The sequence below is a fragment of the Melozone crissalis genome, unplaced genomic scaffold, assembly GCF_028551555.1.
Source record: "Melozone crissalis strain CALT ecotype California unplaced genomic scaffold, PUWL_Pcris_2 ptg000006l_1, whole genome shotgun sequence".
NCBI classification, from domain to species: domain Eukaryota; kingdom Metazoa; phylum Chordata; class Aves; order Passeriformes; family Passerellidae; genus Melozone; species Melozone crissalis.
The window spans coordinates 14899039-14925356 of record NW_026535784.1 but is presented as its reverse complement, the minus strand read 5'-3'; the positions used below and the strand labels follow the sequence as shown (position 1 = coordinate 14925356).

The window sequence follows — 26318 nt, the reverse complement described above, 5'->3', positions numbered from 1 at the left end:
TAATCTCACTTAGTTTTAATCTACTTTTCCTTGAAGTTTTTCTCTTCAGCATTGTACATCTCTTGCTTACGAATTCTTGCAGTGACTACACTACACTCACACAGTTTCACTGCAGCATTTTGCTCATCTGACTCAGGTGATGAAAGTGTTACACAGCTGTACCTAGACTGAGCCTGTCATAGTGATATGACTGGTTTATATCAAAACATACAACTAAATATTAAGTACTGTCATGCACAAACTGGGAAAAGAATACTTCAGAGCAAACTATATTCTTTAAAATCCTGCTACATGAACAACTTATTGAAGAAAGAAAATCTACACAGGCAAGACAAAAATGTATAATCATTAAGAACAGAAAAAGAAATAAAAAAACCATCATATTGAAGCATGCAAACATACACATGCATTAGTGAATTGCAGAGAAAAAAACAGGCCTAACAAAACCAGGAAAGTTAACTGTTTAGCAAGTTACATTAATGGTTAAGTATTACCATGAAAAAGAAGAATGCCCTGTTCAGAGAGATTATTTTTCCATGTGCTCTTAAGAAGTTAAAACTGCATCATAATCATCAACATAACTTTGACAGTGAACTACAGTAAAAATAAAATTATACTGCTTTAAATTATTGCAGAATATCTTGATTGCAATATCAGATATTGCATCGGAATCTTTTCACTATTTATAATGATAAAGCTCAGCTGATAACACAGGCAATTGTGAATGAAGACCCAAGTTCAGCAAGACAATGAAGTGGGGAGGGGGAAAAAAAACAACCCCAAAAAAATCAGGAAGGAATGCAATTAAAGATTGGTTTTCAAAAATAATCACCTTTATGCTTTCTTGCAAGAACAGGGCTGCATGAAGACCCCCCTCCAGCTGCAAATCACAGAAAGTAACACATCAGGGCAAAGACAGAGCTAATGAAATCATGAAGGAATTCTAATAGCCACAAGTGGAAAACAAAACAAACAAAAAAAACCAACAAAGCAAAACAAAAAACCCACAAAACCAAAACAAAAACAAAACCCAAAGCCAGGAAGAAATAGCAAACTTGTTGCTTTTGAAGTCTGAGGTTTTTTGATCATTTGACACCAAATTACTTTTAATATTCTGTGCCACTTGTGTGTAGTTTGCTTTCAAAAATGTGTTCTAAATTTCCATGCTATGATTGCTTCCAGCTAATAATTTACCTTCCAGAAGCAGCAATATTGGCTGACTCATTAGTTCAATACAGACTCCTTACAAAAACCCAATCAGAGACTGATTCTTTTGAAACAGGTATGTAGCAGCTAAAGAGAATTTCAAGAACATGCACTCCACAGACAAGAAAGCTGATTTTAATAGTTAAGGATAAGCTTAAGTCATGCTTTAATTTCGTGCTGGTTTTGGTATTCAGCAAGGAACTCTCAGTTAATACAAACTCTGATTAGAACTGCTTTTATGAATCACAGTTGTCAGATGATTGGTAAGAACATTCATTTTGTGAGGTTAAAAAAAAGTCAGCATATTAAACTTGCTTTGTGTAATTAAAAAAAAAAAATCATCAACACAAACTGTAAAAAAACCCTCGGAAGTTTGTAATGAATCAATGAATGTATACCCACTTAAAAGGAGGGAAGGAATTTCATTTAACCCTCATGCTTTACTAACATTGAGAACTAGAGCTGATGACGTATGCTCATTTCCTTGTACTCCAACTGCCAAGAGCAGAGCTCACCTATAAGTTCCACAATGCTCCCGCTGCGGCTCCTGCTGGCAGGTTCATCTTTGGATACACTGACCTGAGCAATGCCCCCACAGGCAGTCAGGGCATGGAGCAGTTCAGGGGGGGGAGTTCTAAAGAGCTGCTGCAGCAATTCTAAAGCTCCAGTCACAACGTTATGGTCCTGATGCTGGGTATAGTGCAGAGTCAGTTCATAAACCTGAAAGCCAGCAGAGTACTGGGGTAAGTCTCCATGAAGACAGAACATACTACGTGTGTTACCCTATACAACATCAAATTTCAGCAATGAATTAAGAATAACACATGTTTGGTATATATGATCTTCACCACAATCTTCCAAGGGGGAAATGTCAATCAATTGTAGCCACTTAAATGCCTTTTTGGTAGAAGTCTGGTCATTACTTATCAATAATTCCACTCACTGGACCAACTATCACTCATCAAGATAAACAGGAATTTGAGAAGTCAGAGTGTTCAGTATCAAACTAATCTATTTATTTAGATCACTATTTATTTATCTCCCTCCCAATTAGTACTCCACAGGTAAGGGTTATTATTCATATTTTACCTGTATAAGTTGTTCTGGTGAAGGTGAAATCTCTGTTTCTTTCCTTGTTACACCAAAACTGCCTTTCAGGCTGGTATCTTTTACTTGTTGTTGCAACAAAGGTATGAGATACCTTAGTGTAAGTAAAACACCCAGAATTAAAAGAGTAGGACGATCATCTTCTACAGGAACCAACAAGCCTGAGGGGAGAAACAAAGTGGCCAAATAGCTTATTGACAGTGGCTAGTTTCAACACAAATGTTATTTCATGTAGTCCATATAATAGTTTCTTAAAATAAAAAAAAAAAAAAAAAGCAACAACAGAAACCTAGCAGCCACTTAGGAGTGTTTTCCAAATGTAGAAACATTTGTAAATATGCATTTTATACTACTAACAATCAATTAAGCAGCATGGGAGAATGATCAGAGGGCCCTGTCTCACCTTCCCTGTTTCCCACCTCTTTTTACTCCATAAAAGCACAAGTTGTTTTGGGTTTTTTTTGTAATAGCTGATGCTGTCGTGAGATGATCTAGAGATTCTTGCTCCTCTCACCTGCCTCCTCTCTCCACTTGACAGCTTACATCCAAGTGTAATTCCCTTGCTCACAGATGCACTGCTATCCTAATGGAAGATATCTGCACTTTGCCCTGTTTTGGGAACTTTCTTCCATATACCTACCTGCTAATCACAACCAATCCCAAAGCATATTACAAACTAATGTAAGTTACAGAAGAAAACACAGTCTTCCATCCAGGGAGGAGAAAAAAATTCAGAATCAATTCTTGGAGTTCCCATTCATGTTTCTGTTTGAATTCTGCATCATTGCCAAGGACATTATCACACATCACTTTAGAGGGAGGAAAGTCACAATGTAACTGTTGAATTTTTCACACTTCTTGAAAGCAGCAAGGCTAACATGATAACACCTTATGTATCTGCTGGTCTTCCTCATCTCTCCTTTTGCAAGACAGTCTACATAGTAAAGAACCCCTTGTCGAAGACAAAACTGAGGCAAGTTTCCACTGAAAGCCAGAGATGCCTCTTGCCATGACTCGCAAAACAACCAGAAGACCATGCAAACTTCCCAGCTGAAGAAATAAGGAATCAATATCTGATACAAAGTTGTGCACTTTAAATTTAAAAAAAAATCTTCAATTTCTGCTCTAAGTTATAACAGAACCTATGCAGTGATCCTCTAAGAAAGGTCACGGGGTATGTGATCGTGGCCCAGAGCACAGCAGGGTGCTCTGCACCTCAGACCTGCTGCACTAGCAACCAAGCTGATGGACCACGCAAGTCTTCAGACTCCCGAAGTTCACCCAGAATCCTTAGACCTCATTTTCCAGCAAGCTACTTGTTTCCCAAGCCTCCGCTACTTCTTTTTAATATTACTTACTAGGACTGCAGCACAGAGAGAGAGACAAATAGCAGCACAGAGAGAGAGACAAATAGCTTTAGAAGTATCTTCCTCTAACTTAACACCAGATAGACAAAGTATCAGCAGTTTTCAGTCAAAGTATCCTTCCTTTACCTGAAAACCTTTCACATATTCAAAGTGATACATATTCTTACATGTAATGTTACTTGCACAAAAAGCCAATTAATTTTTTTGCCCTGAATCTTACCTAAAAGCACATTCAATAACCAGGCATAAAAATACTGTGTTCTTCGTGAATGTTGGCAGATGCTTACTGCTGATCCTGCAGCTGTTCGACGGATAGTGGGGGAACTGGACTTAAGATTAGCTATGAAAGCCTTCAACAAAACCTAAAAACAAAGACACCTTACTTAACTTTTAATCAGAAGTGAACTAAGAAGCCAGCAAATGTATTTTTCATTTATTCAAAGCATTACTTCATGCACATCAAGCAAAGGCAACTACTGCCTTAATTCAGACGTGCAGCTGTAACACTGCTTTCTGTACCATGGGATGGTAATGCTGGTAACTCACCATGCTTTGGGATTTAACAGGGAGCACTAATAGGGTAAAGAAAGGTACCTTAATCTCATTGTCATTTGCAAAATTGCCAAAGGCTGCCATGATTTTGGGTATTGCTGCAGCCAGCGTCTCCTGCACCGATTCCTCGGGTCTCTTACTGATCCGTGTCAGACAGGGCAAAAGGTTCACCAGGTATGGCCTAAGTGCGGCACAGGAGAAAAACTGATTTGAGAGCAGAACTACTGAGCCCTTCTAAGTATTTTTAATTCATACTCCAGTTCTGTGGTACTACTAAATCATACAAAAATGTACCTGTTAGCTACACAGAACATAGGAAAAAAAGAAGAATCTTCTGAATGCAAGAGAAGAATACACTTAAAAAATATACAAGTCATTATCTTCACAAGTTTTCCCCCCCTACAGTAATGTATAGCATAGAACTAAAACTCTATTAAATAAACACACTGATGAAATAAACTCAGAGAGAATACGGTAATAGCAATTCCTCCAACCTCCTAATTACATACTTCAAACTTCCAAACAGTAACATTCTGTTAACATCTGTATTTCTTTAAAGGTTCTTTGGAAAGTTCATTATTAGAATGTGTTTACCTGCACTTCTGAGGCCGCACTAGATGGGCAAGCTCAGCAAATCTCCAGAGTGCAGCACGCAGACTTCTTGAAGCACCATTCTAGACAGAGTATATAACTATCACATTTCATCATGCAAAACCATTTCCTACAAAAAATTGCCTACAACATACAATATTGTATATTTTACTTAAACAGATAAAAATATAAGGTGTCTGGAAATCATAAATTTCCTTTAGCCAAAAGGAAGTCAAGTCAGTTCCATGACTACCTTCGTTTTTCTAGCTCGCATTAGGAGTTTTCTGAGTAATCTAAAAGGAATAATAAGGAACACCACAACAGAAAAGGAAGTGTCTGAGTTCTCTGCTCTGCTGAAATCTGCTTAAAATACCACAGAGAAAGGCATCAGCCAACAAAGAAACACTGATGAGAGTCTGAAAATCACTGTAACACTTTGCAGAGATATAAATACAGCACAAAATTGACAGCAGAGAAGATATGCAAATAAACAACATTCAGCTTTTCTGAGTGCACCAAAGGAAAAATCAATATATTGATCTGTAGCACTTCATAATGGATTGACTGCTGAAGTTTAGTATCTATTTGCCTGGACTGACATCTTCCATTGTGCACCTGACTTGAACCAGAATGCCCTTACATTAGTGTCCAGGGATGTAGCACAATTCCTTAGTGTTGTTGGAAATACAGAGAAATGTGGAAGTCAGGATGCCTAGGAGGGTGTCTACCTAATGTAGTTCAAACCCAACCAAAATGCTTCTCAAATTGAGTCCCCTGAAGATAAAGCTGAGATGTTTGAAAACTGTCATTTCTTTATTACTTTCTTCAGCTGGTATATCAAAGGCTTGCAGCCTTGTTAGCATGACAAGTAAAAAATACTTGCATCTGAATTACAAGACATGCATTTCCCAGGTTCACAGCCAAACAACAGATTCTGGCATGGTTTCTGAAGTGATCCTGATGCACAAACAAAATTCAGTCTGCTGGGTGCTCCTGTTGCATATGCTACCTCTCTCTCACCTGTCATGAATCCAAGAGCACCTTTCAAGAAGTACACGCCAACTGAACAACAAAATATTTCCTCCTACCCCCAGTTAAAAACATGCAGAAACTTTGGAGCGTTTTGTATGTTGGCTGCTTTCTGTTAATTAAGTAATGTCCATTTCCAAACTCTCAAAAATATTGCATGACATAAAGGTACAGCAATACAGTAAAATATCCACACATGGCCCTACATCTAACACAAGAAAGGCTATGCATATTGGTTTTGTGACTTATCTTCTAGAGTTCTATTATTCCCTCCACAAACAAAAAAAACCCAGTATCATGACAGTCTGACAAGTAACACCTTTATTTTCAGTCTGTACAAGCCTGACCACATGTTTATAGATGCAAGAGACACAATTTCAGTGATACTGTTCTAAACATGGTATTTCTCTCCTGCAGTCACAAACTTCAAAAAGGCTATTACTAAATTCATTCCTGTGGACATAACTGAATTGTAGCTTTTGATACCTACAGAGATGCCTCAGTATTTTTCCCTATGCCTCTGTAAGAAACTCTAAGTACACATCATACATTCATAAAGTAGTTGCAGCAGGTTACTTCAAGCCTTAATTCTCCATGAGGTTGTGTCAATTAAGAATGCCACTGTCCTCTATCTACTTTCCATCACCCTCTTGGTTTGAGTTATTCTTTCCAGCTTAGTCAGTGGAGGAAACATCATGAATTATTCCTTTGGGTGGGGAGTCACTAAGGCTAACTCAAACTGCCATTCAAACCAAATGCTCACATTTTCTGCCAGATAAACTTTCAGGAGTGGTTAAATCCAAACAATGGGGACAGCAGTGAGGAATTCAGTAGAATAATACTTTAAAACAGTCACAAATCCTTCTAAAAATGAAGATTTGACCTTGATCTTAAAAGACAAACTACTAATTTACACTAATACTACATTCCAATATACTAGAACACAGACTGAATACATTTTTAGAAGAAAGAACACAAAGGAAAAATCACTCACCTTTTTAATCTCTTTATAGAGTTCTAACTGTAACCTGGGAAGATTGGAATCCATCAAAGCCTGCAATAAAATGCATTGAGAACATACTGTATCAGAGGGGAGGTGCTTTAGAGGAAAAATGTTACACTTGCAGTGAAACAGCTTCAAACAAGGCACAGAACTATCTAATGGTCCCTATATTTGATGTGTAACTGAGGAAGTGATAAATATTGAGAGGAGACACCTTTATCCTTCACACAAATGTGGACAAACTCCACAAACTCTAACAGTTATTTGCAGTAAATATTGACTGTTTTACTGACTCTACCTGCAAAAGGCCATATGGGATCAGCCTACAAGCAGAGCTGACCTCTTGTGCTTTCTGGCAATCACCAGAAACAGCTACTCATGAACAGAACATTAAACCACAAGAACAGCATTCACAAGCAGGAAAAAGGCACTCCCTGCTACACGCCCCCACTGTCAAGCTGGCTTCTACTATTTCTCAAACTGAAGCTGTATTTGTACCATTACCTTTAACAGCCCCTGAAAACCCTTTGTTTCATGAATCAGCCAATTTTCTGCATCCAGTTAGTACACACACCACAAGGAGCTCTGCACACCAGAAGTGCCACATCTCAGGATCCAATCAAGCATACAGCAACAGGGTTCAAACCTGCAGCCTGGCTAAAACTCAGTGCACACGACATGAAAGCAAGCACATAGAAGTAGAAATTTTCTGTTCACCCCAACAATTCTCTGCCTTCAAAGTATCAGAGAATAAGAAGATATGAAAATATAATCTTTTTATAGAGAACAATTTGTACATATATGATTACCCTTCCTCCACTTTTTTCCCTAGTGTATACTACAATTTATGAACATTTCCATCAGCTCATCCTCTGAGGAGATGAGACCCTCATACAATCTGAAAGTGCCTACACTGTGAATTCATACAGTGCTATATTGTGGAGTATTTAATTTTTTATTCCTTGCCCAATAATTTCTCCATTTCTAATTTTCTAACTGCCTGCCTAGCCACCACCATTAAACTCCCATCTTCACAGGATTACTCATCATGACTACAAAATCTTATGGTACCCACTGAGCTAGAAGCCACAACTGCTTCAGCACAGTGAGTGGAGTGCCTGTGGCTCCTCCAGAGCCTGATCTCCCCAGCTAAAATTGTATGCTACAAAACTCCATTCACCCCAATTACACCTGTTACAATACAATACAATGGCATTGCCTTCCCCAGAAAAATCTTAGCTGGGTTGGATCTTTATATTAACATAAGCACCCCAACTATAGATGGAAGGTGCCAGGATGACAGCAGGTAGGATTTACTTGACAAAACTTTGTTTTTATGAGAAGTTCACTGCCTATATATATATGAGATATCAAGCAACACAAAAAGGCCCCAGCTATTATTTGGCCTTGAGGCTAAGTTGTCCTTATAACACACCCAACTACAGGAACTCTTTTTGTTAGTGTACAGCTGTATTTTTAGCAGACTGGAATCTATAATGTCATCACTGGAAAAAAAGCATAGTAAGCTCTAAACTGCTACAAGAATAAACTGCAATTACTGAGGCCAATTGTACTGCAATCTGTGTGAACAGTCCCACCAGTATCATTAGCACAGAGAATACTACAACATCATGCATCAGCTTTAGAGACAAGGCAGCTTGACCTTATCCACAGAAACCCGCAAGTCCCAACTTGGTGTTTTTTCTTTTAAATGTATCACCACAGTTATTTGAATTTTGAGCCATTTACACTGTCTTTGAGGTACTGACAGGTAGGTATCGTTATGCTTGAAGATGACTTACAGTGTTTATCTAAAGTTAAGTGCTCAGCCTTGTCTGCACAGAAGAGTTCATTTTCTAGTTACAGTAATGAGCATAAACTCCAGACAGACACATGGTTACACGAGTAATGCTTACATCTATAGTCTTTCATTTCAACAGAAGCTACAAAGTATCTTTGCTAACCAGCAAAAGAATTAGCCTCTAAAAAGCCTGAGATACTAAAAAATGCTGAAATTTGACTAAAATGCAAGCTTAGGAGTCCAACAGCTCTGTTCTACTTACCACAAGCATCACTGGCACTCGCACAACCAAAAAGTAAAACTGGACAGCTTTTTGTTTCTGCATTTATACACAAGTGTCTGCCCAAGTTTTTAAACTGCTTCCACACAAGATAAAGCACAGAAACAGAATACAAAGTACACCCAGCCTCCATAACAGCCTGATACATCCATGTGTTTAGAATATCACAAATGTTACCACTTAAGAGCTGAGACCAACTGCCAAGCTTAATGGCTGACAGAAAATGCCAGCATTTAAAACCATTTTAATCTTGAAAACAAAACAAACTACCATACAAACATTTGGGAACAAAAACTAGGTTTTTCAAGTTACTCTGAAACATGCCAGAAAGCAAAAATATTAAACAGTTTAAAGAATTTATGAGGTAAATTTTATACAAGTCCACATAAGTGTTTCATGGAAAGAAAGAAATAAGCTTATATTCTTTAGGACTGTTTCAAAGTAGCTTTTAAAGCAAATTGAGTTAAATAATAATGCATGCATTTCATAGAGTGCACTCCCTCCAATAGAAAAACAGTCAAATCAGAGTGAAAAGAGCAAAGTGCTATTGGGCCGAACAAAAAAGCAAGGAACCCACACTTGCTCATTCCCTATCATTATGGAACACACTACATAATCTGTAAGCTTCTCCATACAACTTCCAGCCACAAGCTTAATCCCCAAAACTTACTTCATTCAGATATGAATGTTCCGTTTTCTTGCTTCTGCACACCTCTCCATATGAAAGAAAATTATTATTTGCATCTTTCTAAAGCACTTTGCATCAACTAGATTATTTATGTAGGTACATAACAGTGTCTTAAAGTTCAAGTATTTCAGAAAAAAAACAAACCCAAAAAAAGGGAAGTGAACACAAGCCCCTCCTTGAAGCAGCAGCTACACATTACTCATAAGGTTCATTTTAAGATACTTTGCATCAAGATTTAGACCTTGCATGACCTCCGGTGAATGCCCATCTGCTGTTCTCCAACAAGCTCTTCATTCTTGATCACAGCAGGGGAACAAACAATCTCCAGAATACTATATTTATTCTAATTTCTGCCTGAAATCTCCTCCTCCAAGTCTCAGCAAACCACACTATCTTTCAATCAGCTTTTAAACAATATTTTTACTTTTCCTCATGCTAAGTGTCTTTATGTTTACAGAACAATAATAGGAGTATTCCTCCCACACAGGATGATTTTAGAAAAGCCCACATTCCTGTTTTGGTTAACTTGAAGAGAACAAAGTTAATGAACAACTGAAGACAAGAATAGATCAGAACAATGAATTACATAAGACAAGTTAAATATGTTTATCTGGGCATAGAAACCTCTCCTAAGAGAGAAAGAGCACACACAGAATTTAGTACAGAAACTTACTTAGCCTCTTACATTGAGATGTTATCAACAGTAAGAAAGGCAACTAAAGGAACATCAGTGGGAATTCATACAGGACACTGCATCAAGAAGAGACAAAACGTGATAGTAAAAGCTCTTACTTTAATAACTTTATTAAGGCATTCATCTGCAACCATCCGGACATCAGATTCTGCATCCTCACTGCAGAGGAGAAAGAGCTCCATAGCAATGCCCAGCAGCTTCTGAAATTCTGGGGAATTCCTAAATAAACAAACATTAGAAAATTACAATGTGCACCATGAAAATGAACACCAATGATGTTTTTGAAAGGGTTTCATAATCCAACTACATATATACCATACACACATATGCAAGAGGAGAAGACATTTAGTGTACTAGAGCACTTCATTATGAGTTGGGAGATCATTTCCCAACTCTTTCCTACATAACCTGGTAAGGTATTTGATCTCTGTGCCTAAATTTTTCTGTCTGCAGTAGAAGGAAAGTGCCCACTCCACCAAGAGGTAAACAAAAGTCCTTCTGAGATTTTGAGTTAGTTTAAAAAAAACCCCACACCATTTCAGTTTTAAATAGAAGCTCAGCATTTAAACCAAGCAATTATAAGGAATCCTCCCAACAACTAACACTCTAAAGTTGTTATTCATCCTAATGAATTAAAGACATTAATAAATAATCAATAAATGAAAGACACTGCCTTACCTTAATGACTGAGCAACTATGTTTTCACATATTGTTAGACAGTGATTCACCCGATCTTTCTTGGTAGCTGCAAGTTCTTTCTTTCTAAAGGAAGAACACAATGATGATGTGTGTGAGTTCAACAGTGACCATTCAAACACTTGCTAAAGTAGTGTCTAATCATTGCTCAAGAAAAAGCTGCATTTGCACTCTCTGGTCACTCCATAAACAGCTCTACACCAACTACCTGCAGAGCCAGGACTTCATCTGCAGCTGCTGCTGAGAGCACATGGGCACACAAGCAAAGGAGAAATATAAACTTAGAAAAAGAATGAAGAATGAATCATTTAACAGGGAATATCACATTAATTCCATAACTTTCACTGAGAAAATGCTTGGGAATGAAAATTGAAGAATGAAGAGTAAAGGGAAAGGACAGAAAAAATGATGCAGTCCTAGAAGAAAGCAAAAATAAAAGAAATTGATAGAAGAAGGTTGGAGAAAATAAGCCATGATAACAAAAAATAGCTCTTTGAAAAAGACCCTCCTCCTACATAGCATCACCTTAGCCTTTTTTGTCTGCCAATGTCTTGAAATTTCAAGTTGTATTAAATGGACCACTTTGAATGTGAAGTGCAAAGGATGACAAAGCAATGCCATCACACACTGCATTCCTCCAAAGGTAACCACAAAAACAGCAAAGCTCAAGGCACAATCTGCCCATTGAGAATAACATCCCTACAGTAACACTTGGTATAGCCCAGGAAAGGCCAAGCTGAGTGCACAATAAAGAGAACAAAACACAGAAACAAAGAATGTGTATCTACAAACAATAGAGAGTACAATATGAAATGCTTCTCCTTTGCAAAATATGTTTAACATTCACTTCCACATGATACAAGCTCTTGGAATAGCAACTCTTTCCTGCTCCACCCCCAATAAAGGAACTGAAAAGAGAGTGAGACAGATCCCAATTCTGACTGGGAAATGTTATTCAAGTCTGCAGTCTCTCCTACTCCTAACTTTACTGGCACAGAATCACTTCTAGGAAAGCAGTTGTTACTTTTAAATAATTAACCAGTAGCAATACCGGAGCAAAACCACCCACCCAAAGATACCTCTGCTGAGTGTTTCACAATAAAGAATTACCAGATTTTCACTCACATTCACAGAGAATCTTCCCTTTTGCTTTCCAAATGAAAATTGATAATTTTTAGTATTTCATTCTCTCAGTAAAAATTAGCAAAAATCATGAAATAGCAAAATAGTGTTTCTGAATTAGAAGTTGGAAAACAATGTGAACAGCCTTGAGTTACATTAATAGCAGTACCACAACATCAAGGGCCAACAGCAAGTAGCCAATAAGCACATTAAATTCAGTTAACTCAAAATACAGAGTTAGACAAGTGTTTTTAAAGAACTACACTGCATTATTTAGGAACTTCAGCTCAAATAATAGAAGAGGTTTTCAAAAAAATTCATTAATACACCAGTATCCCTGTCCCTGGAACTGAGGGGTTCAAAAGTCTGTGTTCCCAAGATTTCAATTTTTCTCACAAAAAAATCTCATCTCATCCCAGAAATAATTTCTACTTTTTTAAGTTTAAGGAATAGCTCTGAACAAAGCCATTTTTTCTGTTTTAGTTTGGCAGCATTTTATTTAGGCAAGCTAAACAGCCAAGAGGATCTCTTCTTGGACTTAAAACACTGGCAGAATATGAGCAGACAACCTGAATTTGCTCAAGATACACAATGTCTTTCTTTCTCTCCATCTTGAAAAAGTGTCAGAGTCCTTAGGAGCATTTCAGATCATCTCTAACAAAAAACAAATACTGTCCAACATGTCCAACTGATTTTGCAACATCAGCACCACTGATGTGAACAGGCACCTCAGAAAATGATTCAATAATTTCAACTTTCATGCTAATTTTACCCAGCAGTCCCAATCTCTTATGAGCACCATTTTCAGTACATATTCAACCCAAAACCAGAACAGGCACATCTGAACTTGCCCATAAGCTCAGTATTTCAGATACAAGACACATTGAAAATCCTGCTGACAAAGGCTACTTCCAGAATAAAGTTCTCTATTATCTACACATAACACAGCCCTGAGCAAGGCAGGCAGTGTCTGAGTTCAATGCTGCTCAGACTAGCAGAGATCGATCTCTTGGGCCAATTTCTGTAAACAGAGAGCACCACTAATACAAAATCTAGACCTTGCTGAAATTAGTAACTTCAAAACTTAAAAAGGCCCAGCTGGAGAAAATATAACTTCCAAAAAGATAACTTAAAGAAATGAAAGGTAGAAGGAAAATGCTTAATGTATATTATGTACGTGCACATATTTTCCATTACCTCCTCTCCCTCTGTATGCACAGAACAGTATCCAGAGAGAAAACACATTATATTTTTTAGATCAAAAAAACAAATAAAGCTCTATTCAGAAGTATCATGAAGTCCACAAACTGCTGATGAGCATACCCAGGGGGCCAACAACAGCATCACACATTTGATGAATCAATCACACACATCTGATGAGTAACAGAAGGCAGGAGATATGGAAGCAGCAGTTATCTACAGGAAAGCTCCATCTCACACAGGAGTTTAATCCCCTGTGTACTTCTACACACCAGGAAGAGTAACAAACAATGTAAGAAAACCAGCAAGCCCAGATAATTTTGTCCTGAGTTCAGATGAGCTGACTACAAGGAGTTGCAGCTCCAATGCTCATTTTTATGACACCTTGAAATTAAGAATATGTGAAGAGTACAGAAGTTCTAAAGCTCAGCCAGTGATAAGAAAAAAGGGCCAAACCAAATAGCTTGACATTAATCTTGACAAAAGTAAAAAACCTAAAACCTGTTTTTCAATAACAAACAGAAATATGAGTGGATCAAGAAATAACTCAGTCCAAATATAGGGGACACTGGAAACAAGGTGCAGTAATACAGGATTGTAGTGATGGATTGTCAAATTAGCCAGAACTGCTCTACTACACACCCTAGACATGGTAATGCCAAAAAACCATCAAGGAGCCACTTCTGACAAGCAGGGCAATAAGTAATATCCATGCAGTTCATGTGATCTTCAGTAAAACAACAAATTCATGCTAAGCCTCCATATAGCACTGACCAAACCAATCCCTGACCACAGCTCCAGGCAAACATAAAAGACACAGAAAAATTGAAGAGTATAGAGGAAAGCATATTCCTTGGGCTTTTACAGCACCCTTTGCTGTAAAGGTAATGGTTAGAATCAAATGTAAAAAATAAAATTGAAAACAATTACAGTAAGTGACTATTAGAATAAATTGACAAGAGAAAATGTAAAGAATCCACTTTTGGATTCACAAATCAATTACACCATATTAGTAAATAAACCTTTAAGTTAATGGGAGCTTTGTGATCCAAAACAAAACATCCAATTTCTAACAAAATGTCAGAGTCTGCAAAAGCTGAAAAAATATAAGGAAGAAAATTAGTTGCCTCAGCAGAAGTGTAGAGAAGCAATAATGACAGAGAACTCAAGTTAAGTTTACATAGAAGGGAAAAATCCCAACAAGAGATAAGAAAGAGAGGGCCAGAGACTGACATCTGACTGTAAGGCATGATGTAAGCACAACACATGATTACTGCTGATTAAAATCTCTTGAAACAGAAAAAGGTCCTATCTTCTTGGTAAAAGCTTGGATTTAATTAAGATTTTATTTAAAAAGAAGAGGATATCAGTATTATAAAAGTTCTGGAGTCGTCTTACAATAAAGTGAAGAAAGACGTAGACACCTGCTGGGTAAACAATTAATTCTTCTCAACTCCAATCTCTCTGATCTTAAAACATTTCATAGGAGGAAACAGTCCTCAGTAGGATGGTAGGAACTTACTACACAGAATTACAAGAGATTTACCAGTTATTTACAGAGAACCACAACAAAGATGAACACCCCAAACACAGAGACAATTTTCCTTTCCAGTCTACTACAAACAAGAAAAAATAAATGCAGATAATGTTGTGAATTACATTCAATATGTCACCTGCTATTTCACTAAAAGTCTGGGAGGCCTCAGCAGAGGCTGCCACAACAGCTTTTCACTGGCTTTTCTGAGGCTCAGTGTTGTCACTGAGTTTGTCCAGTTCCTGGGGGCATACAGTCCCATTAGCTTTCTGAAAACAGCCTATTTTTAAACACAAAGCAAAGTCAACGAGGACAACTGCAACAATAATTTTTTAATGTTTACAGTAGAATATACCTAAATTTAGACCACCACACCAAGCATATCATCACGAGCATCACAAATGATTCTAAAGATTTTCTCTTGCAATGCCATGACCTCTCTCACCAGTAACTTTCAAGACAGAAATTTGAACAGCACCTAGGAAAGACTGGAAATAGATGTTCATCCATGCCACATAAAGTACTAGCAAAAAAAAAAAAAAAAAAAAAGGAAAAAAAGCACAAAACAGAACAATTTGTCCCTGCAGACCATTAAGGCACCTAAGAACAACTAGCTCATGATGAAGATGAGTTTTCTCACCTATTAAGCATCAGAAGTGTGGAAATGCACCGTGATTGTTTGAGACAACACTCTCCAGAGACAAACAGCACCAACCGTGATAATTTAGTTGGCAAACGTGTCAGAAAGTGCAGAGGGAGCAGGTGGCCAAGAGCCCAGAGCCACTGCTCTGTTTCTCTGCCAGCTCCACAGCAAAGTGCCAAGGGAGAAGTTACCTGCTCCTCAACCCTGCTGCTTCTCCCTTCTCCCCAACAGCAGGAGAAAAAGTATTAGTGTGACTCGTGTTTATCCCTGAAAAGCTCCCTGCCCTCACACGGGCTCGGTAAAAGGCGGCGGCGGAGGGTGCAAACGCAAGGGGCAGCACCGCGGCACTGAACAGCTCCTTGCCCTGCTCCACCCAGTAATGCCCCCCAACGGGAAAGCTGAGCATCTCATCGACCGAACACATTTATCCCTCACATTTAAGAAAGAAAAAAGATATTAGGAATATTTAAACGAACTTCTCTTAGGTGTCTGTGCAGTACATCTCAGCACGAGACTTGAAATGAACTTTGTCACAAACAGACATCCTTCTGAAAGCATCAGAGCTCAGACTTCAACTCTAAACTTTCAATTCACAAATATCAAAACTTGTTTTTAACTTCAACATGAACTTTCAGAGCACTGCTCTTACAGGAAAGAAGAAATCCGACTGATAAACAACCAATACTTAAAGATATGAAAAGTGAATAACAGAGTGGAAGAAATTTCTCTTGCTCAGCCTTGAATTCCCATTTCAAGGAAGCTGCACAGTCAGCTGGAGAGTTCAGAGAAAAGACACTCATGCAGAAAGCATCAAGCACAGAAAAGCAAGGTCTCACAAAAAGCGCTTCAGCAGTTATCAGAAGAGAAAATGCTGAAAGTAGTGCTTCATTCAAGTTATGCTAAGTTTTTGTCTTTTTTGCAGCAGTGCACTAGGGAAAAAAAAAGCTTTTCCTTCCTAGAACCAGCCTGTGAAACGCACACAGCATCGCTGTGCGCCCCGCTCATCTCCCGCACTGGGGACTTTTCAAACGCACACGCCCCAAAAGTTACTCCAGATGTGAACTTGGGCAGAGAGCGGGCAGAGCACCGCGACACTGCGGTGTGTGTGTGTGTGCGGGAGCCGCCAGCTGCCAGGGACCGGGCAGCGCCGGGCCCGGCTCGGGGCGGTGCGCGGGACCAGAACCGGAGCAGAACCGGCTGGGGCGGGTGCCGGACGCGCGTGTGGGGAGCCCCCGAGTTCCGGGCGCGGGTCACTCACGGTCTCTGGAGCGGCTCCTCGGGGAGGGCAGCGGGGCCCTGCTGCTGCTGGAAGGAGCGCAGCGACTCGAAGGCCTTCGTCAGCTTCTCCATGGTGGCCATGTCCGCTCCGCCCGCGCCGGCGGCACCGGCCCGCGCTCCGACCCGCCCTGTCACGGGCGCCTAGCGGGTCCGAGTGCTGTCCCGCTACCGCTGGCGCTGCCCCCGGACTCGCTCCCGGCGCTCTGTCGGCGCTCCGGTGAGCCCCGGCCCGTCACAGCCGCGATGAATGGGGCAGGCGCCGCTCGGGGCCGCGGGCGCTTCCCGTCCGCCCCGCCGCCATCTTGATCCGTCCCGTCGGCCCCCGCGCGCGGGCCCCGCCCCCAGGGCTGCCCCGCCCCTCCTGGAGCTGCCCCGCGGTCCGGGGCTCGAGCGCGCATGCGCAAGCGGCACCCCCCGCCTGGCGTCACGCGCGCCTTTACGCAGGAACACACATGGGAACGCGGGCAGCGAAAAGGGCGGGGCAGCGGCGAGAGCGACAGGCGCCCTGACCAATCAGAAGGAGGCTCCGCCCCTCGCCCCGTGCCCGACCCGCCGTGCGCTGCTCTGCGGCGCCCCCTATCGGCAGCCGCCGCGGCAGCCGGGCGGCCGCGCGCGGCTCCGGGCAGGACCGGGCCGGGCAGGGCAGGGCAGAGCCGCGGGCGGGAAGCCGGCCCTGGGAGCCCATGGGAGCCCCTGGCACTGGCCCGCGGGGAGCCGCGTTTTCAGCGGCACCGCACGGACCCCCCCGGCAAGGCGGGAGCAGCCGCTCCGGGGCCGCGCGTCACGGGGCACAGCGGGTAACGCCGCAGCCCCCGCAGCACAAGCGGCGGCCAAAGGCGCTGCCGGCGCTCCGGTTTTATATTAGGCTGCGGAGACTCTTGCCGGAACAGGACTTAAAACTTGGCAGCGTACGTGCTGCCCTTTCAGCGCTCCTCTCCTGAGCGGGGACCTGCTTCATCAGAGGATATTTCTGCACACACATATTAAACATACAGGATACAAGAGAGACAGTATAGAATATTTAAATCATTAATTCCATTACTAAACATTTAGAAAAAAATCAACAGTATTGTGAAGTTTCCAATTGCGACCACTGATTTTAATATATCTACTTGTTCATACAGACATTAAATGGCAGCTGATAAGAACAGGCAATTCAACTTATCTCACACACATGAAACTGGTTCCAGCAATAAAAATGGAGAACAGCTCTTAGAAATTCTAAGAAAATAAATTTCCAGTAATTCAACTTGGTTGAATTAACATGAAGGAATGAAGCTCATGTCTCTGAATATTCAGGCCGACAGAAGTCATAGCTAACATTCTTGCCAAATATTCACTAGAACAGTGCTCTGCCAGTTAACTTTATTAGCATGTTAATAAAAGACAAACCATTTGAAACAGTCCTCTGAACAGAAACCTATCCTTAGTCCTGAAAGGAATTCAACTTAAAGCAAAGCCTTATTTCAATATAGAAGTGCTACAAAATGTGAACTTTTAAGGTAAAACCAGTATTTCTCCCGATTATTTTATGATAAAGCTTGCAGAAACATTTCTCTGGAACATGTGGATAATCATGAATTTTTTATGTAGCAAATGAGACAGGATAAGAGATGACAGCAGAGTTGGAACGCTGCACACTCTGTGCATGTGCCACTCCACACTTCGAAATACATTTAAGCACAGTAAGAAGAGCACAAGCTCTTATCAAAGATTAAACAAGGCACCAGCCAAGGCTGTTGCGAAGCTTTTGATCAGTGTGCCAGTCCCCGTGGGCTGCTGACTCACGGCAGGAGCCCAGGCAGTGCCTGCCCCCAAGCTCGCTGCTCTTTGTTCTCCCTGCCCGAGCGGCTCATTAGCGAGAGCGAACTGGGAGGTATCTCAGGGTATCAGGTTTTTCTTTGGTCAATACCTTATCAGTAAGTTCTCCTGGCCCAAACTGATCCGTGGTGTTTTTGCCTGGATCATGTCACTGATCTGCCCCACAACACCCACACTGGCAAAAATAAAGTGGTGTAAACCAGGCAAGGGGCAAGAAAAAACAAGGCAGGATTAGAGAACAAGCATTTTTGTAAAGTCGGTGTTGCCACAAAGAAAAATGAAGTTTCAATTAACAGTGCATAGCTAAAAGATTATCATCTGAAATTTAAGGGATGACAACTAATTAATCTCATCCTCCAGGAGAAAAAGAAACATGCTCTTACCTTTTCTCTTAAGTTACCTCCTGATTTAATATTTTAAGATGAGCATGTCAAGAGTATTTTTCACCTTATCCTGAAGTCTCACTTTGGCCAGCATTTCTGCGTTTCCATGAACAATTCAGCAGGTACTTGGTCCTACTCCATGAGATTTCAGGAGGAGTCTCAGTGGCCCACTGGTTTGGCATATGCACGGATTATCTGCAATATGTCACAGCCTGGCTGTGTCTTTTTAAGGTCATTTAATTTGAAGCCCTTTTGGAGAGCATTTGGGGGCTTTGTCTTTCAACTCATGTTATAAAATTACAATAAATGTGCAAATGAAAAACAGCGCATGCCAATAATTCTGTCTTTTCCCATGGAAATTTATGCAGAAATCTAGATCCAGACCATGAGATAAGGTATCAATTGAGCCAGTGCAGCAGAACTAGGGCATCTTTTCCTGGATTCGACTATCTTACATCGGTAAAAAGCTTTTACAATGCAGGAGACTTTCTGCTTCAATAAATTTGAAATTTATTTTAACTACAATGTTTTTTTTCTTTTTCTATCCCAGCTACCACAATAGACATGGTAAATAAATCACATTAGACAGTAATACATGTGGTTGAGATATGTGGCAGTGTTTTGCTTTTATTTCAGGAATTACAATGCTAGAATGTCCAGGAAAACAGCTCACACAAGAACAGTCAGTGGTTGGAGATGCTGGAAGTAACACATCACATTTAACAGTCAGCTTCCTATGCCTGGAAAGAATTCTGGTGGTTTGGACATATCTGAATCATGGAAAAAAGTTACCTACATCTCATGTGCAAAATTTAAGTTACACCACAAGAACAATTATGAAATAAAAAAGAATGTTTCATTCAACAGAAAATACATCATCATCACCGAATAAGCCAAGTGAGTAATTAAAATCAAAGTAAATATGATTTCAGCTTAAAGATGCTTTCCAATAATTCAAATTTCACCTCCTAAAGAGAAGTGTTTTCTGAAAATCTACACTAAAATGAAGATGATAATTCCAATGTTAAATTCATATAATGATAAAGTGTAAACCATAGGAAAATATAACTTTTGTTGTCATATTTTAGTAACTTGTAAACAAGTATTCTCCATTCACACAAATGGCAATGAGGAAATTCTTACATCAGTGTAGTCTGAAAAATAATTGAAGTGCATTCTAAGAATGGATTGTTAGTTGGTTTTTTTAATTGCATTTATATTATATTTGCTTATATATTTGATTTATAAACCAGATGATTTTATTCTGATTTTTCTCTAGAGATAGATCTCTAGGAGATAATTCTCTTTCACACTCAAAACCATTCAGGACTACTGTTTTAAGAATGATTTGGGGGAAAAAAAAAAAAAGAGACACATGAGATTTTAAAAGCTAAGGTTTGTCAATAACACTCTTGTTACAGACATACCACAGGGGTTTTTTCCCTATTTACTATTAGTTTTAAGTGCTCCTTTTTTTCAGCTGAGACTGTTCTGTTGTTTTTATAATCCAGAAACAACACCATCTCTATATTTTGAACACACCTCGGGGGGCAGGGAAAAGCTGACACCTTTCTTACTAGAAAAAACAACCCTGAGGCATGAAGATTCTATTCTTCTGGTCACAACATTGAAAAGCATTAAGTAAACCAATAAGACACTGGTACATTGTTGCACAGTTTCTGAATTTTGAGCTAAATAGAGAGGTTTGAGGTACTCACAAGCAAACATGAAGATTTACATACACAAATGCTTGGAAACACACACCACCAGGAAAGGAAGGTTGATCTCATGCAAATAACTCCATGGAATTCCATAGGTCTTTCCAAGTCTTGCACCAGTAGAACATTGGATTGGTAGAGCCTTCTAACGTATGGGTCTAGAGAATGCTGAATTACAAGAAGTTATGTTGGCTTCCCCCATCCCACCCCAACAGTTTCATGTAGTAAAAGGCTACATAATCTGTCAACACAACCTGCTATTTCCCCCCTTCGCTGTCCCAGTTTTGTCCTAAAAAAATCAAGAGCTAAGTTCATATTAAGTATCTTGCACCGTGATATTTTGTTTTCAGGTGTTCTCCCCTCTCCTTAGCCTTTCCCTGCTTTCAAGATGCACCTCCAAGCTCCTTATACTACAGAAAAGGCCTTTAACCAATGTAGTCACCTTAGATTAAACAGCATAACATCTTCCCCTCCATGTACTGTGTATGGAGACTTATGCTGATTGCTGATCCTTCCCAGTTCCTCGTTTTTTCTAATTTTCCAGGGGATTCACATCAGATAAGATGCAGTCATTATTACATGCTTGTATTTCTAGCCAAAAAGGATAAATTTATAGGACAATAATGCCATCTTGAGCCTATTGGGGAAGAACCGATCAACTAACCAAAAAAAACCAAACCCCAAACCCAATGGAATTAGGTCATAATCCTGCAAACATGTACTCACTCAAAACAATTCAATAGTAGTATTCTGAACTTAGTTTAATTCCAAAAGTTTTTTCTTAAGTAAAACTTTATAAAACCAAACAAATTCTCACTTTTTTACAAGGAGTTCCTTTTTCCAAAGAAGCAGACATGTAAATAACCACTTCTTAGGAACAATTTCCCTTTTCTTTTAGCCCTCTTTCTTCACAGATTCCTGGAAAATATATGTTAACCCTCAACACTCCAAAACAGAGAAGTGATTTTTAGGTTTTTTTAAGATTCCTCTCTATCCCATACAGAAAGAAAACTTGAAATACATGATCAATAGACTTTCAGATATTTTTTTTAATCTGTTAAAACCAATTTACTTCACAAAAATTTTTCTTCATAAAAAATATTCAGCTTGTGTCCGTGGTATTCTTGCCCAAATTTCAAGTTGCCCTACACAGACATTAAATCCAGACTGTCACCCTGCATGTCTGCTGTTTATACAGTCACCTTTGCCTCAGAACAGCAAACCTAAGATCTTAAAAATTCAAACCCCTTCATCAGGGAAACAATGACTTCTCCAACCATGTAGGTATTTATAAAACCCTTCTGTTCCTTCTCCATTTTTCCATTCCCCTCTTTTTAGAGTTCTTCTATTGCTGTGGTACAAAATAAAGAGGGTCAGGTCAGACTGCCAGCTCATTGTCTCACACATAATGGTTCTAGCCAACACCCTTACTTCAGATATTTCTGTCAAGTCTCCCATCCCTTCAGTATTACATCAGACCATCTTCCAGTTATTCATTCAAACTCTCTCCCTCTGCCAATTTCTCCCTTTGTACTCTCTAAAAGAGTAATTTTGCTGTCTTGTGTGCTGTTTTAGACTGGAGGAAAAATGCACTGAACACACAGGAAAATAGGCTCATTCCTCATTCCTGTGGCACAGTAGCCAAGAGGAACAATTTCAGAGAGACACCAGATGAGCCCCAGTAGGGTTCTGTAACACACTGGTTTTCCAATTTTTTCAAATTCTAATCCATTAAAACTTTGCCTTTAGAGACCAAATACCATTAATTAAAACCTGATGATGGGCTTGAATATCAAATATATCTTGTGAGTTTCTCAGAAGCAGCTGAAGTTTCTTCCAGTGGGTCTGCAGATCACAAGAGGGACCTTTTTGAGGTGGGGGTGCTATTCAGTTGCTATTCTGTGTGTACAATACATGTGTGGCCCAGTTGGTGCCCCAATGAATGCATGCACAGTTGAGACAAATCTTGAGAATACAGAACAAAATATGTAACTAAACTCATGTCTCCAACTCCATTGTATTTCAAGTATCCAACTCAATTTTGAAAACAGAAGAGGCTCTTAATGAAATGTGCTCTTTAAAGTGACTCTCATACCCAGATGAAGTTTTACTAGAAGTTTACATAATAAAGGGTCTGACCTACAGTGACTCCAGAAGAATGGAAGTTTGCCTAGCTTTCAAGCAGCTTTTGTCAGTTTTACTAATGGACATCAGGTAAACATAACAAATTTCAATACCAGTTCCATATCTGTATTAAGCAATCATTAAAAACATATTTTAATGTTTCTGTTTTAAAAGGCTATAAAAAATACTTACATAATTAAATTCAATACTTAATGCTAACTTGCTCTTCCCCCAGTGGCAGTGATCACTGTCAACCCTAGAACATTGCATATCACAACATAAGCAGAGAGGATGTTAGTAAGAAGAGCCAGGCTTTGTTTTTTAACCCATTATAAAAACATAACATTCTACATGGAGTTAAAAACAATTTCATTTACAGAAAATAAAATAAAACTGTGTCCCCACAGGTAAAAAGAAATAATTTCAGTAAAGACAACAAAGTTTTTAAAATATAGTTATAAAATTTTGGCATAGGTTGACTTGCATGGTTCATGCCAAGAAACTCTATGGAGAGGATGTGTAAGATGGGTAGGAAAGAGAAGATAGGATACTTCAGTTTGAGGATTAAGCTAAATGTTCAAAGTTCTCTTTATACAGAAATACAGAAAGAGATTCTACAGAGCCTGATAATAAAGAGCAATTCCTAATAGCTGGCCACAGTGCACTGAATTCCTTTTTTTCTCTTAGCAGTTGCTTGAGAGATACATTAGGTAATAGCACTGCCATGCTGCTGGATAATACCAGAATTATTAAATTTATCAGTACATCAATTTTACTGTTAAGAAAATTGCTAATAAAGATCCTAATGATCAAGAAGAGTTTTACCAGGAGCATACAAAGTCAAGTTACAGTGATGCCATAGATACTATCTCTGTGCTTTAAAATCCTTTTAGTATTCCTAGATTCATTCCACTGGGAAAAAAATAATCAAGATAAATCAAATACATACAGAAACACACTCACTCAAATGGCACTCATTGCTTTTTGTACAATTAAGCTTTAGTGAAAATATACATCTTAAAACAAATGAAGTACAAATGTACAAAAATCCTTAAACTCAGATAAAAAATATATATAATACAATTTGCTACAGAGATATAAAACATTTAATGCTTGCTCATCCTTTCTGATGAGCATAAAATGATTTAAAGTCTGGAGGACTCCTGCTCATCATCACTGCAATCAGACTTAAAGCAGACCTGCAAGAGAAGACAAACAGACAACTCAGCTGCAGAACTAATACTATTGTTCATTTGTGTGTTTTATGGGACACAGAAAGGCTGGGGGGGGTGGGTATTTTTCCAGCACATTTTACTCCATCCTAAGTAAATGCTTTGGGAAACTCAAAGGAATCCATAATCTCAACCCCAAATCTCAAATTGTTAGAATTGAATTAAAGTTCTTTCCTTCTTCTAACTTCACAAGACAATTAACTGCAATCCTATTAGTTCAAAACCAACTGAAAACTGTCAAACCATATTCATTTTTAGGACTTCTTCTCTATACATAGAACCATATCTTGGGACAGTACAAATCCTGCTGATTTTTGGTTGGAAATGACTACAGTAAGACACAAGCTTTAACTTTAGCTATGTGAGAATATTAGTACACTCAGCCATCCCTTCTATTCCATTAGTCAAAGTGGGGGGAAAGTGTATTTGAAAAGATGAACTAAAAATGACAGCACTATTATACATTCCATTAGCATTGTACCATTTTAGAAAGGTGAATTGCCAGCTGAAGACAAAAAATTTCTTCATGCAATTTTAATACACGGCCTTGCTGTGGCTACTTAACAATATGCACCTAGCAATTTTAAAATTCCATTTCTGCTTGAAAGCAAAATTAATTTCTACCCTCTTCACTATTGGAATATACTCAAGCTTCTCAAGATATTTCCTCTCTAGGTGCAGGCACACTGAGCAAGCACAATTGAATATAACATTTACAACTGCAAACCTTTACAAATAGTCTATTTCTTATATCCTGTAGACAATTACAATACATGATGTGTCTTCTAGGTGGTAAATACTCAATTCTCTGAACAGGAAATTCTTCTACTAAAGAGTAGAAGTCTGTGTGTAAGAAAAGGCTGTGCATTATCAGCTAGGTAAAGATCTATTATGTCATTGTTTTGGTGAAGGCATTAAACTGCCCAAGATATTTTAACATTTGTTTCATGGTGCCTCTCATTTATTTTGGGGATATTTCGACTTATTTACTTATTTATTGGATAGATACCTATTTTTGCTTCTAAACTTACTTATTTTTGCTTATAAATTTATTTATTACTAGTTTTTACACAGGGCCTCAATTATCTCTGAAGACATGTACACAGGTTTCATTAAAAATGGTAAAATATATAAGAACCAAGACCCAAACGAACCTCTTTAGCAAAGGTCTAGAGCACAGTTTTTAACAGAACCCAGGTAAGTAGAGGAGGACAGAATGCTGAGGCAGGAAAGCCTGCTGCAGTTATAGGGATTGCCATAATTTCTGAAATGTGGTGGAGAGGCAAAGCCATAACAAACCAGATTTCATTAGTTTCACAATGCAGTGAGCAACTTGGTTTTCCTATCACAAATTAACAATAATAAAAAAAATAATGGAAGTTAATTTAATGAAAGAAAATAAATGCCCTTACCTCTCCACTAAAAAGTCTGTGAAAGAAGCCTCTCTTTGGCTTAGGAGACTTCTCTCTGTCTGGTGACACAGTACCATCAGTTTCATATGCATTGATATCTTCAAAGCATCCCGTTTCAATCATCTTTGAAACACATGAAATATAAATGAAATATCCATAAAAGCCTCTCAAACAAGTTCCAGGTTGTTGTTGTTCCCTGGCTGGGTACTCCTAACACTTAAAAATTCATCAGCCAAATGATACCACTGTCTCCAAAAGGAAGCACAAAGCTTGTGCACTCAACCAACTAAAGAATAGCAATGAGAGCACTCTCACACAGGTGTCAGGTACTCTCTTGCTTTTTTTGCATTCTTGCCTTTCTTATACTTATGATGCAATAAAGAGAAGCTTCTAGAACCAGAAACAGATTTTAAGGTATTCTGTTCATTTTAGAGCAGGCCAGCCAAAAAAGAGAGATATCTCTATGCCCTTGACTGAACTTAATTAATAAACATGACATGGGAAGAAAAAAAAAGATATAACGAAGATGGGGATTTTGAAATAATCTTTGTCTGTGTGCACAGAAACAAAAGAAATAAAACCACAATTACTGGGTACAGAAAGGACAGCAGGAAGACTGAATGCCAAAATACAACCAACAGGCAGGGTCAGAAGGGGGGGAGTGGCTAATGGCCAAATCCAGCTGGCATTTACCAGTAAGTGCCACCAGTACACATCTGTCACAGCAGCTGGCAGCCAAAGGAATCACAGAATCACTGGGTTGGAAGAGACCTTCAAGATCATCGAGTCCAACCCAGCCCTAACACCTCAATTAACCATGGCACCAAGTGCCCCATC

General features: G+C 39.2%; 2 protein-coding genes across 3 annotated transcripts in view; both read right to left on the bottom strand.

Moving 5' to 3' along the window:
* Window positions 1-17067, bottom strand: part of HTT (huntingtin) — a 78082-nt gene extending 61015 nt beyond the window's left edge. Inside the window, exons 1-10 of one of the 2 annotated variants that reach the window (XM_054296058.1) lie at window positions 16772-17067; window positions 10997-11080; window positions 10417-10537; window positions 6847-6906; window positions 4827-4906; window positions 4275-4413; window positions 3901-4042; window positions 2296-2474; window positions 1722-1926; window positions 833-880 (exon numbers count right to left, since the gene is read on the bottom strand). In XM_054296058.1, coding sequence (XP_054152033.1) covers window positions 833-880; window positions 1722-1926; window positions 2296-2474; window positions 3901-4042; window positions 4275-4413; window positions 4827-4906; window positions 6847-6906; window positions 10417-10537; window positions 10997-11080; window positions 16772-16872 — 1159 coding nt within the window. In that variant the 5' untranslated portion in view covers window positions 16873-17067. The remainder of the gene's footprint in view (window positions 1-832; window positions 881-1721; window positions 1927-2295; window positions 2475-3900; window positions 4043-4274; window positions 4414-4826; window positions 4907-6846; window positions 6907-10416; window positions 10538-10996; window positions 11081-16771) is intronic. The other variant, XM_054296059.1, reaches the window with a different exon arrangement.
* A 6747-nt stretch (window positions 17068-23814) lies between these two features.
* Window positions 23815-26318, bottom strand: part of GRK4 (G protein-coupled receptor kinase 4) — a 34453-nt gene continuing 31949 nt past the window's right edge. The window contains exons 15-16 of the mRNA XM_054295493.1: window positions 25482-25604; window positions 23815-24036 (exon numbers count right to left, since the gene is read on the bottom strand). Of these exons, the coding sequence (XP_054151468.1) occupies window positions 23983-24036; window positions 25482-25604 (177 nt within the window). The 3' untranslated portion in view covers window positions 23815-23982. The remainder of the gene's footprint in view (window positions 24037-25481; window positions 25605-26318) is intronic.